Source organism: Colias eurytheme, chromosome 20 (assembly GCF_061535395.1).
Source record: "Colias eurytheme isolate Ceu_HAF_F1 chromosome 20, ilColEury1 Martin Lab GWU primary, whole genome shotgun sequence".
Taxonomy (NCBI): Eukaryota; Metazoa; Arthropoda; class Insecta; order Lepidoptera; family Pieridae; genus Colias; species Colias eurytheme.
The window spans coordinates 833,571-848,391 of NC_142999.1; the positions used below are offsets into that span (position 1 = coordinate 833,571).

At 31.9% G+C, this 14,821-nt stretch overlaps 1 protein-coding gene across 1 annotated transcript in view; it reads left to right on the forward strand.

Annotated features, from left to right (window-relative positions):
- The window catches only part of nab (NGFI-A-binding protein homolog), a 31,554-nt gene extending 23,994 nt beyond the window's left edge, over positions 1 to 7,560 (forward strand). Inside the window, exons 4-8 of the mRNA XM_090113927.1 lie at positions 772 to 899; positions 1,275 to 1,338; positions 4,892 to 4,950; positions 5,239 to 5,314; positions 7,262 to 7,560. Coding sequence (XP_089970053.1) covers positions 772 to 899; positions 1,275 to 1,338; positions 4,892 to 4,950; positions 5,239 to 5,314; positions 7,262 to 7,378 — 444 coding nt within the window. The 3' untranslated portion in view covers positions 7,379 to 7,560. The remainder of the gene's footprint in view (positions 1 to 771; positions 900 to 1,274; positions 1,339 to 4,891; positions 4,951 to 5,238; positions 5,315 to 7,261) is intronic.
- The last annotated feature ends 7,261 nt before the right edge of the window (positions 7,561 to 14,821 follow it).

The following is a 14,821-nucleotide window of genomic DNA, read 5'->3' on the forward strand; positions in this document are numbered from 1 at the left end:
ATGATAAATAATATGGAAATTTCTCTGAAAAACTTTTTAACATTTTATCAGTGCCATAACCAGCGAGTGGCTTCAATGAACCTTAATATTAAATACATGAAAGGAAAGATAATAATTTCGTGCCTATTAGATACACAGCAGCTACAGCAGCTGCAGTGTATCTGCAAGCAGCTGCTGATATATTCCTATGTACTTCGAAAAGAAAATAATCCAGTAAAAGTGAAAACGAATCTGTTTAATTTATAAGCTTATTATAAACACCTGACAGGTCCACCTGTACAGGTACATCGTACGAGTTGACCTGTACTGTTTTTTGAACCTGTAAGCAAGATCGAAAATCAATTATTTCGAATGTCAGAACGTACGGTTCACATGAACGTCTCAACACATGTCAGGCGACCGCAGGCATAAATGTATGGCGTACATACGATACTAGTTGTGGTCCGCGGTTTTACCCGCAACGCTCCGCTCCTGTTTGTCTTAGCGAGATGTTATATAGCCTGCCTTCCTCGATAAATGGGCTATCTAATAACGAACGAATTTTTCAAATCTGACCAGTATAAGTTCTCGAGATTAGCGCGTTCAAATAAATAAACTCTTCAGCTTTATAATATTAGTGTAGATTAATTAATCCGTCAGTCCTCGGATCACAGACACAATAGAAAATCTATTGTGTCTCGGCCCGATCGGGCCGCTCGGTGGTCAATGGGTTAAAGTAAAATAGAAAGCTACAGAATAGCAAAGTAAAAACAACTAAATGTATATAAACAGGTGATGGTAAACGAAGCAGCAGCGCAGATGTGCCGCTGCGTGCCCGCGCTGCTCACGCGGCGCGACGAGCTGTTCCCGCTCGCGAGGCAGCTCGTGAGGCGAGCTGGCCTGCATTACTCTAAACACGGGTAAGTATTTATATGGTACAAAAATTTGTGTCTGTTTTGTCATGAAAATGCTTTCAGAGTTATTATACGATTATGCGATGCCTCTGCGTAAAGAGTAGATTAACAGCTAAGTAATATTCTGAATGCATTGTAAAATGCAGGCAAAGTAAAAAACGCAAAAATTGTGGTAAATAGGTAACTTATAATATTATTGTTTTAGGAGTGGTTTAATATGTCAAAGACTGAATAGGTATAGATATCATACGGATGAACTTTTTTATTCTTTATGTATTTATTTTTCACTTGCTAGTGATGAACGTGCAATAAAAATTCATTATATCAATTTCTCACTAGGTATATCATCATATTTTTAACACAAAAATAATTGTCTTCCAGGTTACCCCCCACTCCCTCCGACGACCGTGACGAGGACGAGACGCCCACAAAACGACCGCGACAGGTCACCACACATGTAGACCTCACCGCTGTATCTGACTAGAGCTTCCAGTTCTTAGTGGCTCGTCTATTGGAACTAACCCGTCTTATTAGAACTTCCTTCCTACTAGATTCCTATTAATACTGGTGGAATTTTATAGAGCTTTTAGATTTAGTTATAACTAACATTAACACAGTATTTAAAACTTATAATATTATGTATTAGTCAAAAAATATCATCAAATATCATATAATTCGATTATATTCTAATTGGACATGATTAAATGTTGATACATCAATTTGATAAAAAATTACAAGTAAATAACTTTAATATATCAACTGTAGGTGATCATAATATAATATACAGTCCAATTACAGTTGCCCCTTTTGATATATTTAATTTAATTTACTGGTTCAAGAACTGCTCCTTGTGGAACGCCAAATGCAAGACTGAACATAACTTCTTATATGACTTAATTTCATATCAGCATATATTAACAAATTAATGTACATTGCCTTTTTATACAATTTATAATCAATTAAATCATATATTTTATTGATAACACGCGGTAAGGCATGTGACACTTTATAAAACGCTTTCTTAAATTCTTATGCAATATTTTACTTTCCAACTAACCGGTATTGGTATTTCAGCTGCGGTAAGTAGAGTTGCACTTTATTTATAATTTTCTTGCATGATCATTATATTTATAACTAGCGGTCCGCCCCGGCTTCGCCCGTGGTACATATTTACGTTTTCTCTACATAAAAACCATCCTCGTACTTCAAGGAATATAATAAAAAAAGAATTATCGAAATCGATTCAGCCGTTCTCGAGTTATGCGCTTACCAACACATTTTGCGATTCATTTTTATATATAAGAAGATTTTATTTAATATACCGAAATGCCTGTAATTGACAACATTTCAAAATTTTAAGCTACTTATTTTTTTATTTTAATGAAAACTAGATCAAAAATTATGATACATGTATTTTTTGCTTTTTCTAAATATGGAAGTTTTCATTCATCTTTTTGAGTTTTAAAATCATCTCATTCTAAAATGTCGTAAGCGCCAAATGATGTCATACATACGGAGGAATGCATTTTTTCCTTTGCCACATACCTAGTTTAAATTAAAAAAAAATCTTGGCAGTTGACATTTTGGCACATTTGTCACTTTGATTCGTCAAGCTTTGTAAATATTGTTATTTATTATTTGCTGATCCAAATTTTAAACAAAAGAAACTTATTCACAAGTAGGTACTGATGATGATGACTTTATGCAGGATTTGTTAAGGGGTATTGAAAATTTCTAGGAAACAAATATACTATCCCAAAAACGTTGGAAAGTGTTAAATAAATACAACTTTTAGTAAGTAAACACAGTCTTTTATTTCAAGAAAATTATGAACACTATAGGCACTATTTGTATAATATAAATGAATTGGTCCAACTCCAATCAAACAAAAATCACGCTAATGAGATTAAATTAGAAAACCAAAACACAATAACACGATTTAAAAGTTTGTTTACATGAATAATTCACAAAAATGACATTAATACTCGGAGCAATTAACAAGCCTAGAGAAGTAACAATCAATTGAACGTTTCTTATATAGTGACTCTCTTTTATTCAATACTCTAATTAGTGCGATAGAAAGAGATAACACACTGTTATCGGCTTGGCATTCAAATCCACATGTAGCCACTTTTTGTTCTAAAAAGGTAGTGCTTGCCACTTTATCGAATACTAAAATATCGATAAATAAAAAAATTAAGTTATAAAATTGCTTGAAGATAATTTAAGATTCTTTTAATTTTGAATTATGGATAGGTAATTCCAAATTTTAAGATTCGTTTAATTTGGAATTATTCATTTACGATGCGTATTGACTGCCTTGCATTGTATAGTAGTGGTATTTATAAAAAAATATTATTAGGTATTTCGGTTTAGGTTGTTTTTTATGGTTTCGTAAAAAGGTACGTATTTTTTCCTGTTTTCATAGATTCATTCATAGAATTATACGGAACCCTTCGTGCGCGAATCTGACTTCTGAATGAGTTTTTATGAAACTTTACAATTATACATATTATAGATTAAACATCAGAATAACATATAGGCTACAATTTACCGCGGGAAAATAACTCATTCCCACAGGAAAAAATTGGTAAAAGTTTAAAATAAATTGCTTTAAATAAAACAAATAAAATTTAAAAATTTTTTACAACATTTTATTTCGATACTTAATTAACAAATTACAATATTTATTATTTAAAATAGATGCCACCTTAAACTTGTGGCACAGCATCTCTGCAAAGCACTTTACTTTTCTTCCCGTCTGATTCGAAATGATTTGAACAAGGCTGAGAATGTTTTGAAGGCTTCCAATTTTCCCTGTGCTATAGCTTTAACCCAAACATCTTTTAATTTTTCCGTAATTTTTCTCAAGCCAGAAACCTGCAAATAACAATAAAATCCATACTTAAATACTTTTTTTTTTCTCCTAACCTAAAGCAGTCATTATCAATGAAGTACTTCGTACCTACTCAAGTATCGATAATTGCACAACACTATGGAAGTTATATTTTGCATTTTTTCTAAAAACTAAGCTGATTATGATTTCATTTCAATGATTATGGTTAGATAAAACATAGATGATTATGAAAATAACGTAAATTAACTTATTTATAATACTATTAACAAAAAAATTGATCAAAACACTAACCTGTGAAAAGACAAATTCCAATCTTCATCCGATTTCCCAGTACTACTACGGCTTTTACAGCCGTGAACAACACAAGCCATGTAATCTTTAGTAAATTATCTTTTCAGAAAATAACATAAGAAACTAGAAAACACGTTTTTCACTTGGAAAACAATAATTAAAATCACCATGCGTTAGTGACCAGACTGGTCACTAAAACAAATTGAAATGGCTACATGTCATTTCAAACTGTCGAACTGACATATATCTGTCCTCTTTTTTCGCATGACATTTTGCCATAAGCCAAAAAGGCCAAACTAGTGCTTTATTGTTCAATTAATTGTTACTTCTCCAGGCTTGATAATTGCTCCGAGCATTAATATGAAATTTGACACATGCCATACCCTGTAAATGTCAGTGATAGTTTTTTTTTTAGCTTTTTTAAATTAGGCTAAGGCGCATTTTTATTCCTCCGTATGTATGACGTCATCATCACATTTATCGTTTTTATTTAATTTCTCTTAAAATATGCGATTAAAAAATGAAATAATTTTTTTTCTGTAATCGCAAGAGCAAAATAAAGAAACGGTTTTTTTCTTTCATGGCCTTATAAAAAATGAAATGTTGTCAATTCTTACAAACAGACACAAATTTCTCTGTATGCAAGAAATACAATTATTTTGTTATATTATAGTAATGGTATCTACATTTTCGATAAAATTTTCAGTCAATGTTTGCCTTTAAAATTGTGAATTGACTTATTCCAAAAGAGATATTTTGATAATAAAAGTGATAATATATATATATATATGTCAGAAACATACTGAAAAACTTACATTATAATTTGAATTTCAAACAAAATTTTTTACAGGAAGGGGAGGAAGGTGTCCGAGCCAGTCCTGACGCAGCGCGAAACGCATCAAACCACGGGTAAATAATAAAAGAAGATTTTTTATTATTCTTGTTGAAGACTCATATAATTCGAGCTTACATAATATAACAGATCAATATTTAGTATGTTTAGAATTTATTGATTTTTAATATATTTTTTAAAAGCAATGTGTATTTGTAGGCTGAGTTTCATAAAAATTGTTTTAGCACAAACGATGGTTGAATTTCATGCAGATGTTTTGTTTGAACTCTGTTTAATTAGAAATTATTTCCTTTTTTTGTGTCATAATATAATATGTTATAATTTTCTCACAATAAATGTTTCAGCTGGTGGGGCATGAAGACGGAGAGCGACGACGCAGACTCCAGGTGTTCGTATTCCAGTACCAGTACTCCACCACCGGTATGATTTCATTTATAAATTTAATAAATATGATAAATCGAAACACTTTTTTGTTGATTGATTTTATTTACGTTTGCTAATATAATACAGACTTACGTTATCCACTTAAATAGCTTAAAAGTAGAGAAACTTCATATGACAAATAATTATTAAAAACTAGTGGTCCGCCCCGGCTTCGCCCGTGGTACATATTTACGTTTTCTCTACATAAAAACCATCCTCGTACTTCAAGGAATATAATAAAAAAAGAATTATCGAAATCGGTTCAGCCGTTCTCGAGTTATGCGCTTACCAACACATTTTGCGATTCATTTTTATATATAAGAAGATATGTAGTTGTATGTATTCAGCTTCTAATAATTTTGTAAAAGTAAACCTACCTTTAGGTTTTATAATATTTCAACGCTATATAATATAGGTCGCGTCATGTAAAAAGAACGCTGACGGTTAAGCTGCGCATTGGCGATTTATTGGTCTACTAGCGACCCGCCCCGGCTTCGCACGGGTGCAATGCTGATACTAAATACACTACAGAAAAATTGTGAACGTTGTATAGGTATAAAAATATAGCGGCCCGCTCCGGCCTCCGGCAGTCCGGCATCGCACGGGTATAAAATACATAGCCGGGCGGCCGCAAACGCTACGTCCTGCAATTTTTAAATCTGTAATATCTTCGAAAATATTCACTTAAATCATACGGTGTAAAGGGCCATATAGATCTATATTAAATGAACAATGTATCCATGGTATTTATTTGGTTAAGGATTAATGCTGTATTGGTTAAAATCGCTTCGAAAATTAGCCATTATTTGTCGTAAAAAGTAAATGACAAAAAAAAGTTATTGTGGGTTATCCATAAGAGATAGACATATTATACCATCGCGGACTTTTCTGTAGACCTTTTCAATGTGTATAATACTTAGTACATTATTTTGATAAAACTCGTAGGGTTCAGCCTGCGTTTGCAATGTAAGCGGAATAAATGTAATTTTTTACGACATCACATTAGAAACCTCAAAAATAACAGTACTTCTCCACTACTTAATGGATCTTATTATACATATAAACCTTCCTCTTGAATCACTCTATCTATTAAAAAAAACCGCATCAAAATCCGTTGCGTAGTTTCAAAGATTTAAGCGTACAAAGGGACATAGGGACATAGGGACATAGGGACAGGGAAAGCGACTTTGTTTTATACTATGTAGTGATTTGGTGTTATGAGGTGGTATAAGAATAACAAATATGTAGTTGCGAAACCACGACTCGAGAGCCTATTTCAAAAATATAATAAGCAGCAAATAACTTTCGTGCTAAACTCGATACGTGCCAAAACACACCCCATCACTTTCATCTAGCGTTCTTTTTACATGACGAGTACTGTAAAATGATGATGGAATGAGGCATCCACTTCAACTGTCGACTCCTGTACCTACACACATTACACAAAGATATTTATTGCACGCCTCATAAGCGAAGCGTTGAGGTGGGTACTACTGTCACTTCGCGCAAAACATCTGATTTTTCAAACTTAAAATGTCTTTATGTATCATACATTGCACTTGTAAGATAATACATACACACAGATATTAAGAAAAAAACACTATTTTTAACGTTCATGATATTTTTGATGTCATTTTTGTTATTTAAACTAGTTAAAAAACAGTTTAAAAAGTTCTGTCTTGGACGTCCGTGTGTCTGTATGTGCGGATCCTTTTTCTTGTTAACACGATAGCGACCGAAATACTTTACTAATCGAGTCTTTTTTTTTCTCTTACGCTTGAGTATGCTCAGGAATAGAACCCTTTCATTTTTCAGGGTCTGATTCGATGTGGTTTAATTGTTATTAAATAAACAAAAATAATAATTAATAAATATTTATTAAAAAAAAATTATGAGGCGTGCACTTTTGGATTTTCCAAATTATTTAATATATTATATGTGCAGGAGGGCGAGGAGTCCCGCCCGCAGGTGGTGGCGGCGCGGGGGGACAGCATCATCGCCGTCGCCAACCCCGCGCTGCAGCCGCTGGCGCCGCACCCCGCTAGGAACCACTCCAATTGATTGTTTGTGTTTCACTTGGAACCTTATTGATGTACTTGTGGTCAAAGTTCAAGTTGAAGTAAATAAAGTTACAGAAAAAATCAATATTAAAGTTAAAGTGGAAGTCAAAGTTGAAGTTGACTTTAATTTTAACATCTACTTCAAGTTTTAGCGTGTTAAAGTTGAAATAGATGTTAAAATTAAAGTCAAGTGGGACAAAGATACGCGTAAATATCGACAAACACAGTAAATACTGAGGAAAAGATCCAAAAGATCCAGGTAGTAAAGTAAAATACCAAGTAAAAGTGGGGGAAAATAAATTTCCAAGGCAAATTGATTTTTAAAACACTTACAATACAAAATTCTAGATACAAAGTTCAAATCGAAGTCAAAATCAAAGTGAAATAAAATAGGTAGGTTACATACCTAAAATAAAATAAGTAAAGTGCCTGAGGATAATTACAAAATGACGATTTTGCACTTATGGCTATGATGATCCTTTTCATTCAATTTCAATATTATTATTATTGGAATACATTGTATTTAACCCCCATATATCTTAACATTTCAAACTATGTATTTATGATTTACATACAATAATTTGTAAACTTAAAAAAACTATACACACAAGAATAATGCCAATATAATAATTGCATTAAAAAGTATTACTGCATTGGTGTGATTTATTTATTACGGTCATCATGAATTAAGTTCACGTACAAGTTCATGAATTTTAACATTTTCTGAGAAATATTATTTTCCCAGTAGGTAATTGAAATTATCTGCGATAATAAATTTGATGTTCAAGGAAAAATGTTAGAACAATGTTTTTAAGCAGGATTCATCAATACAAGAACTTATTTTTTCTCTATTTTGATTTTTGTCCGTTTTTTGTATTCAATCTATAATTATCGTTAATTGACCGACACGTTTTTAAACGAACTCTTCAATTGTAAGCCGACAAAGAACCAAAAATTCCTAATTGACCGACAGGCCGAATTGATACGAATTCTTTGACGAATCAATTTTTAGATAGATTGAATATGAAGAAGGTAAACTTTTTTTATTCATTTTTTTAAAAAGTTTATATGCTACAGCTTTTAAACGATTTGTTTAAAAACTATAACAGATAAGCCGATACATACATATAAATTACATAATATTATATCAAAATGAAATCCAAATTTAGAAGTAGATTTTTCGAAAAAATAAATCATCCGTAGTTACTTAATTGTTATGAAAAAAATTGTTTTAGATGAATTTTCATTCATAACCCAAACGATTACAATCATTCACTTTATCAATAAAAATATCGATTTGAAAGTATTAAAAATGTTATTAATAATTTATATAGATACTAATAAGGATTGATAAAATTATTATCAATTCGTTTTGATAGTAATTGATCAATCTCTTGAAATTTTTATAAGTATTACTTATCTTTTTTTTCTAACTATTATTATTCCCAATATATTATTTATTTCTGTATCATAATATGTATAAAACAATTTTGCTATGTACCGAGTGATAGACAAGATTATTCAATTACTTAAAAATAAAAAATGTAATACATGATTTTTTTTTTTTTTTTTTTTTTTTATAGTGGGGAAATCTTCCAAAGATACCCACGGCCCCCGGGGATGGAGCCAAGGGTTATGTCGGATTCTTACCGACTAAAACCCCACTGTGTTCCGTCGAGCCGCGCAGTTAGCCGGGGCCGCGGGTACTCTTAGAAATCGTCCACGACCGTAATACATGATGCTCCTTAGTAATTTAGTATTCGTATTTATAAACAGAAAGTAACTATCTGTTGGCTCTTCTTATTTTCTACAGCTAATATGCGACTTAATTATGTTGATATTACATTATATAAACATAGCATTTATATATTTATTAATAAAGAAACAAAATCCATCTAAAGACCTTTTCATTAAGGTCTATGATACAATGTAATCAAATTCGTCAGAAGTTATAATATTTTTTATTTCTCGGTACATAACATTATAATGTTAACCTACATCTGCATATAATATTTGAAATGTAAATAATCAATTAAATTGTAAATACGATAATTAATATTAAGAAAGCCATAGTATGCCTTTTAGTCATAAACTTAAGTTATATTATTGTAAGTACCTAATCATAAGGAAATAAAATATGTATAGTATTTTTAATGTTTTTGTTTTATTTCATTTCCCAAGATAACTTAATTAAGGAGAGAATTATACATATTATTACTGTGACTTAAAATTTAAAAATACTTAGGTACCTACCTTACTTATAGAAGCAATAAGGCGAAAGTCGCGGGTTTGAATCCCGATCGATTTTTTCTATTCTTTAATAATTTATAGCTTTATTTAGATTCCTGAACTGAACTTAAAAACGGCTATGGAATGGAACTCTCTCCCTAGCTCCATATTTCCTGCACAATACAATCTGGAACTTTTCAAAGCGAGGGTGAACCTGAACAGGTTTCTTCTAGGCAGACGTGCATCCAAGTAGACCACATCGCCGCTTCCCATCAGGTGGGATTGTGGTCCAACGTCTGCCTAAAAAAAACTTCGGTAAATGATTCTAAAATCAGATCCATTCTCAATTAAATAGTAATATGGAAAAACAGAACCTGCAGCACAGCGTATTTCCAAACTATACATAGCCAGAACGCAACCATAGGAAACTGCTCGTGTATACTTTGTAATGCTGTTTTTAAGTTTGTTATTACAATATATACACGTATTTTGCGTACTGATCGTGTATACTTTGTAACGCGGATGCTTGCTTCTTCGTTCCAAACTATACACGATCAGTACGCAAAATATGTATAATTAAATATAGCTACTACACCACTTACGCTTGAGCGAAATAATAAATATATAGGCAATCAAAGACTTTTATCTACTTTTATTCTTGTTGATTCGGTAAAATATGGAATAAAAATATTATTAGGTAAGCTTAGAAAAATAAATAGGTAACAGATATAAGGGTTACCTATGGGTTAGGTTAGGTTCGTGTTTTTTTTTAACTACACAAAAATAGGAGCCCCGCGAAGCGGGGCTCCGTCGGTTCTCAACCATCTTCTTCTGGAATTATTAGACTCTTACATTTTAGCACTATTATCAATTGTAAGTCGTGCAGTATAGTCGGGAACGAAGATACAAGCATCCTCGATCCAAAAAATGTACGATCAGTACGCAACGTTATATACACAATACACATGCATTTTAATAATAGATTTCAAAACAGCAATACAATAATATAAACGCAAGAAATGGAAAGACGCCGCGCTTACTCCGAAACATACACGATTATTCCGCATGCGTACTGGCGCTGTATATTTTGGAGCGCTATTCTTACTTACTTCACTACAAAGTATACGCGAGTATTTGCGTACTGCTGTTGTATAGATTGGAAGAACTTTGTAAAAAAGTTATTTCCAAACTATACGTGATTAGTTTCCTATGGTTGCGTACTGGCCTTGTATAGTTTGGAAAGACGCTGCAGCACAGAAGTTTAGAGATGAATAATGCTCCTAGGCACAGTCACTTAATAAAACAAATTTACCTTCATACCTTCAGTGTCACAATACTACATTGGATACTACGCGTTTATTAATCAACTATTCAAGAAGGTATAAAAGTTTTTTTGCTACATGCAAGTTAATCAGTAGGATAGGTGATTTCAATTTATTAAAATATGAAGAACATTTAAATTATATGTCATTTTACCAATAAACGGTACAAAGAAAGATCTCAAACTTCTCTAGAAAAAAGCAGAAATAAATTGCAAAATATGTATTACTAATATTAAATACTATAGTTAAATACCCATGTTCTTCACAATTAAGCTATTAAACGCCCATACATGTAATTACCAATGTTTATACACCAATGAATAAATATTGATCTACTTAATACATTACACAATCCGACCTCAACATTATTAATGACTCAATAGGAACTAACAAGTAGTAGAAATTATTACCTTGAATTACGATCTGTAGAACTAAATTAGCACATTGACATGTGTAAGTGATGTATGTCCTGGTGTACAACTTCCGTTAGTGATTAAGATTTATTTAGCAATAAGACAATGGTTAGGACACTAGTTTTACGACGGGTATTTCAGTACTTCATCTTCTACCTTATTCATTACTATTGTTCTTGAAAAAGAGTCAAGATGCTTCTCTACTGTTTAAATTGAAATCTGTTCAATTGTTTTAACTTTTAGCGTGAAGTCGAGTAGTATAGACCACTGTCCACTCTCTACACTCTAGTTACTCGTATTTAATACTAAGCGCTACTGCGCTTCGCGGTTTCACCTCCGTGGCTCCGCTCCTGTTGGACTTAGCGTAATGATATATAGCATGTAGAGCCTTCCTCTATAAATGGGCTATCTAACACCGAAAATTTTTTTCAAATCGGACCAGTTCCTGAGATTTGCGCGTTCAAACAAACAAACTTTTCAGCCTTATAATATTAAGTATAGGTTTATTCCCTAGATAGCTACTACTAGTTATTATTCTGTGGTATAGATTAGTATAGATTCTTTAGTCATTTATCAGATCTTAACTAAGTCCAAATCAAATAACGTTTCACTAAGCGGAAGTTAGTGCTTCTAGTCATTTCCTATAAATTAAGAACATAATAATTATTACCTACCTACCTTTGTAATTACAAGCTTGCGACATAAATCGCTGAGAAATCTGATATGTGGTTTGCAATTTATTTAAATAATTAATGATGAAATTATCCTGTTTGTTGTTACAAAGGTTAATTAATGTTAATTTTTTAACCTTTCCTGTTTTAATTATTTTATAATGGAAGTTAAGTCTATAGTATACCTAGTAAGAATTCAATAATTATTAGGTCAAGGAAGCATCGACCACAAAAGTAAAACGTAGGTAGTTAGGTAAAATATAAACTTCTAGAATTATAACAAAATGCATTAAAAATAGCCTATTCTAAATGAGCCAGATTATCTAATATATGACCTCTGTGAGGTCTTCCAAGTGACGTATATAGTACGTATGTGTAAATAGTAAATACACACACATACACACACACACACACAAACTGATTCTCGTCTCATCTGCATCATATAATTAAGCATTGGCATTGATAACTTCTTATTAAATGCTCTGAGATTTTGTGAATGCAGATCACGGTCAGATGCGTAATGCTTCGTCTCTAGTGTCGGAATTACACAAGACAGCCCTTGAGTCGATTCTGGGAAATAATATACGGGATGTAGATTTTAACGTTACTAGTTACTGATATTTTAGAAGAATTTATAATTTGTCATTATGAGTAATAAAGGAAAGGGTGAATAATTAAAAAGGTCTGTCGTACGGATTTTTTAGTACCTATTTACGTCTTTTTTCGTAGGAATTATATAAAAAAAACACAGTAACATAGGATTTTTTTACAATATATAAGAAAGGAACGATAATATTCTAGATGAATTATACTTAGTACAATGATAATAATATAAATATTATTCGTTCTTACATTACATACTTAATATTATGTAGAGGTAGAGGCAAAGAGCGATAAACTCCGAGACTAAAAAAAGCTTTTTTAAGTGATAGTGATGATGATAACAAGAGACAAGTTTTTGTAAACGTACCTACCTATATAAATAGGCAATAGTAATAGTTTTTCCACAGATAATTTAGTACTACACTAGTTTAACGTATAATGATAACTAGGTAAAAGTAACTAATAACATGTGCAGGGTCAAACGCAACTAAAATCCAATCAATTTACATTTAAGATTAAGCAATATTTATGAATCATGATGCAATTTACGTAATGCTTAAATATCTATTATTAACTTATCAATTTCATTCATCAATTTTTTTTCATATGGAAAATTCATTCATAAATAGAAATAATTGCATTGAATGGAAAAATAATTACAAAGATTTTGCAACTCTTTTTAAATTGTGTGATAACATCAATGTTTTACACAATTTCAATTTAGAAAGTTTCAGATAATATCACAATTAGTTAAATGACTATGATGCGATCTGTTTGTATTTCGACAAACATTTGGATCAAGGGAAATCAGAATAGTTTGTGTCCAAAATTCAGTAAACGCACCTCTATTAATTTTACAAAATTTACAATATTTTCTTTTGTTTACGTTTCCTTTGTTCTTATTAAGGGAATTAACATTAGTTATATTGTCTCTGAGTAACAAAAATGACGATAGACGGTAAAACAATATGCAATCTGATCCAATCGTTTCCCGTATTACTAATCCTGGCTCAAAATAATAACAAATGCCTGAAAACTCCCTTTATTTACAAGCCTCCCTCTCCCACTCACGCCCCAGATTACTACGAAGCCTACGATGCATTAATCCAAAACCTTTTTGGTCATGACTGTTACTATACCAAAAAGTTCCTACATCATACAAAACCTTCTTGTTATGACGACCATAGCTACGGTCACGAAACGCCTGTCTATGGTCATGGTTACGGTTATCCTTATGGATATCCTAGCCACGGTTACGGTTACGGTCACGAACATCAAAGCGGGTACCCCGGCGTGCTTTTATCTGACGGACATCTTGGGATTAGTCGTAAGGGGAATATAGGGAACGGTAGCATGGACTACAAAAGCAATTACGCTCCAAAACAAATGTATAACGTGAAAAGGCGGGTTAAAGTCGTTGTCAAGAACAAAGGAGAGAAGAAAAAACGATCTCAACAATTGAAAACAAGTAAGTGCTTTTTATCTGTCTCTTTCCTTCATAGTAACGAAAAAGATTTTAGAAAGTATAATTGTGTTCTTTCAACCTAATTTCGACAAACACATTTGTTAGATTTTTTTAGAACTTAGACATTATCATAATATACGACGCTATTTTGTGTTCCGCAGTAGGTATCCCTGTAACATATTTGTGTACTTATCTGCAAGGGGCACATGCACTTTATCAATAAAATTGATACGTTTTTTCTTTCATTCTTCTCTTACGTTAGAACTAACCAAAAATCTCTTCTTAGAATATGTTTTCCGGCTTAGGTCATTCTTAGCCTTGCATATCGTCCATCTAAACTTGATATATTCAGATGTCTTTTGCCTGCTTTAGGAATATTATATAGATCATCAGTATTCAAAATGCTTGTTTCTTATATCACGGCTAAATGTAGATGTGATTGTTGACTTAAATGATGCATCTCAAATGGTTCCTTGATTTATATGAATGTGTTACATTTTATGCGCCTTGCTGTGAATATGTTTAACCGACTTGAAAAAAAAGCATGCGTCTGACAAAAAAAAAATATGAGAATATGTTTAATATTACAATTATTTGTATTTCTAAATAACATGTGTTTGTCGTCTAGAAACATTCTGAAATGTTCCTGTTTGTAATCCCAATTTTTGCGACTTACCACTTTTGACAATGAAGTTACCTACTCTTGAAAAATAAAATATTTGTCTTTTCTTTTGTTATTAA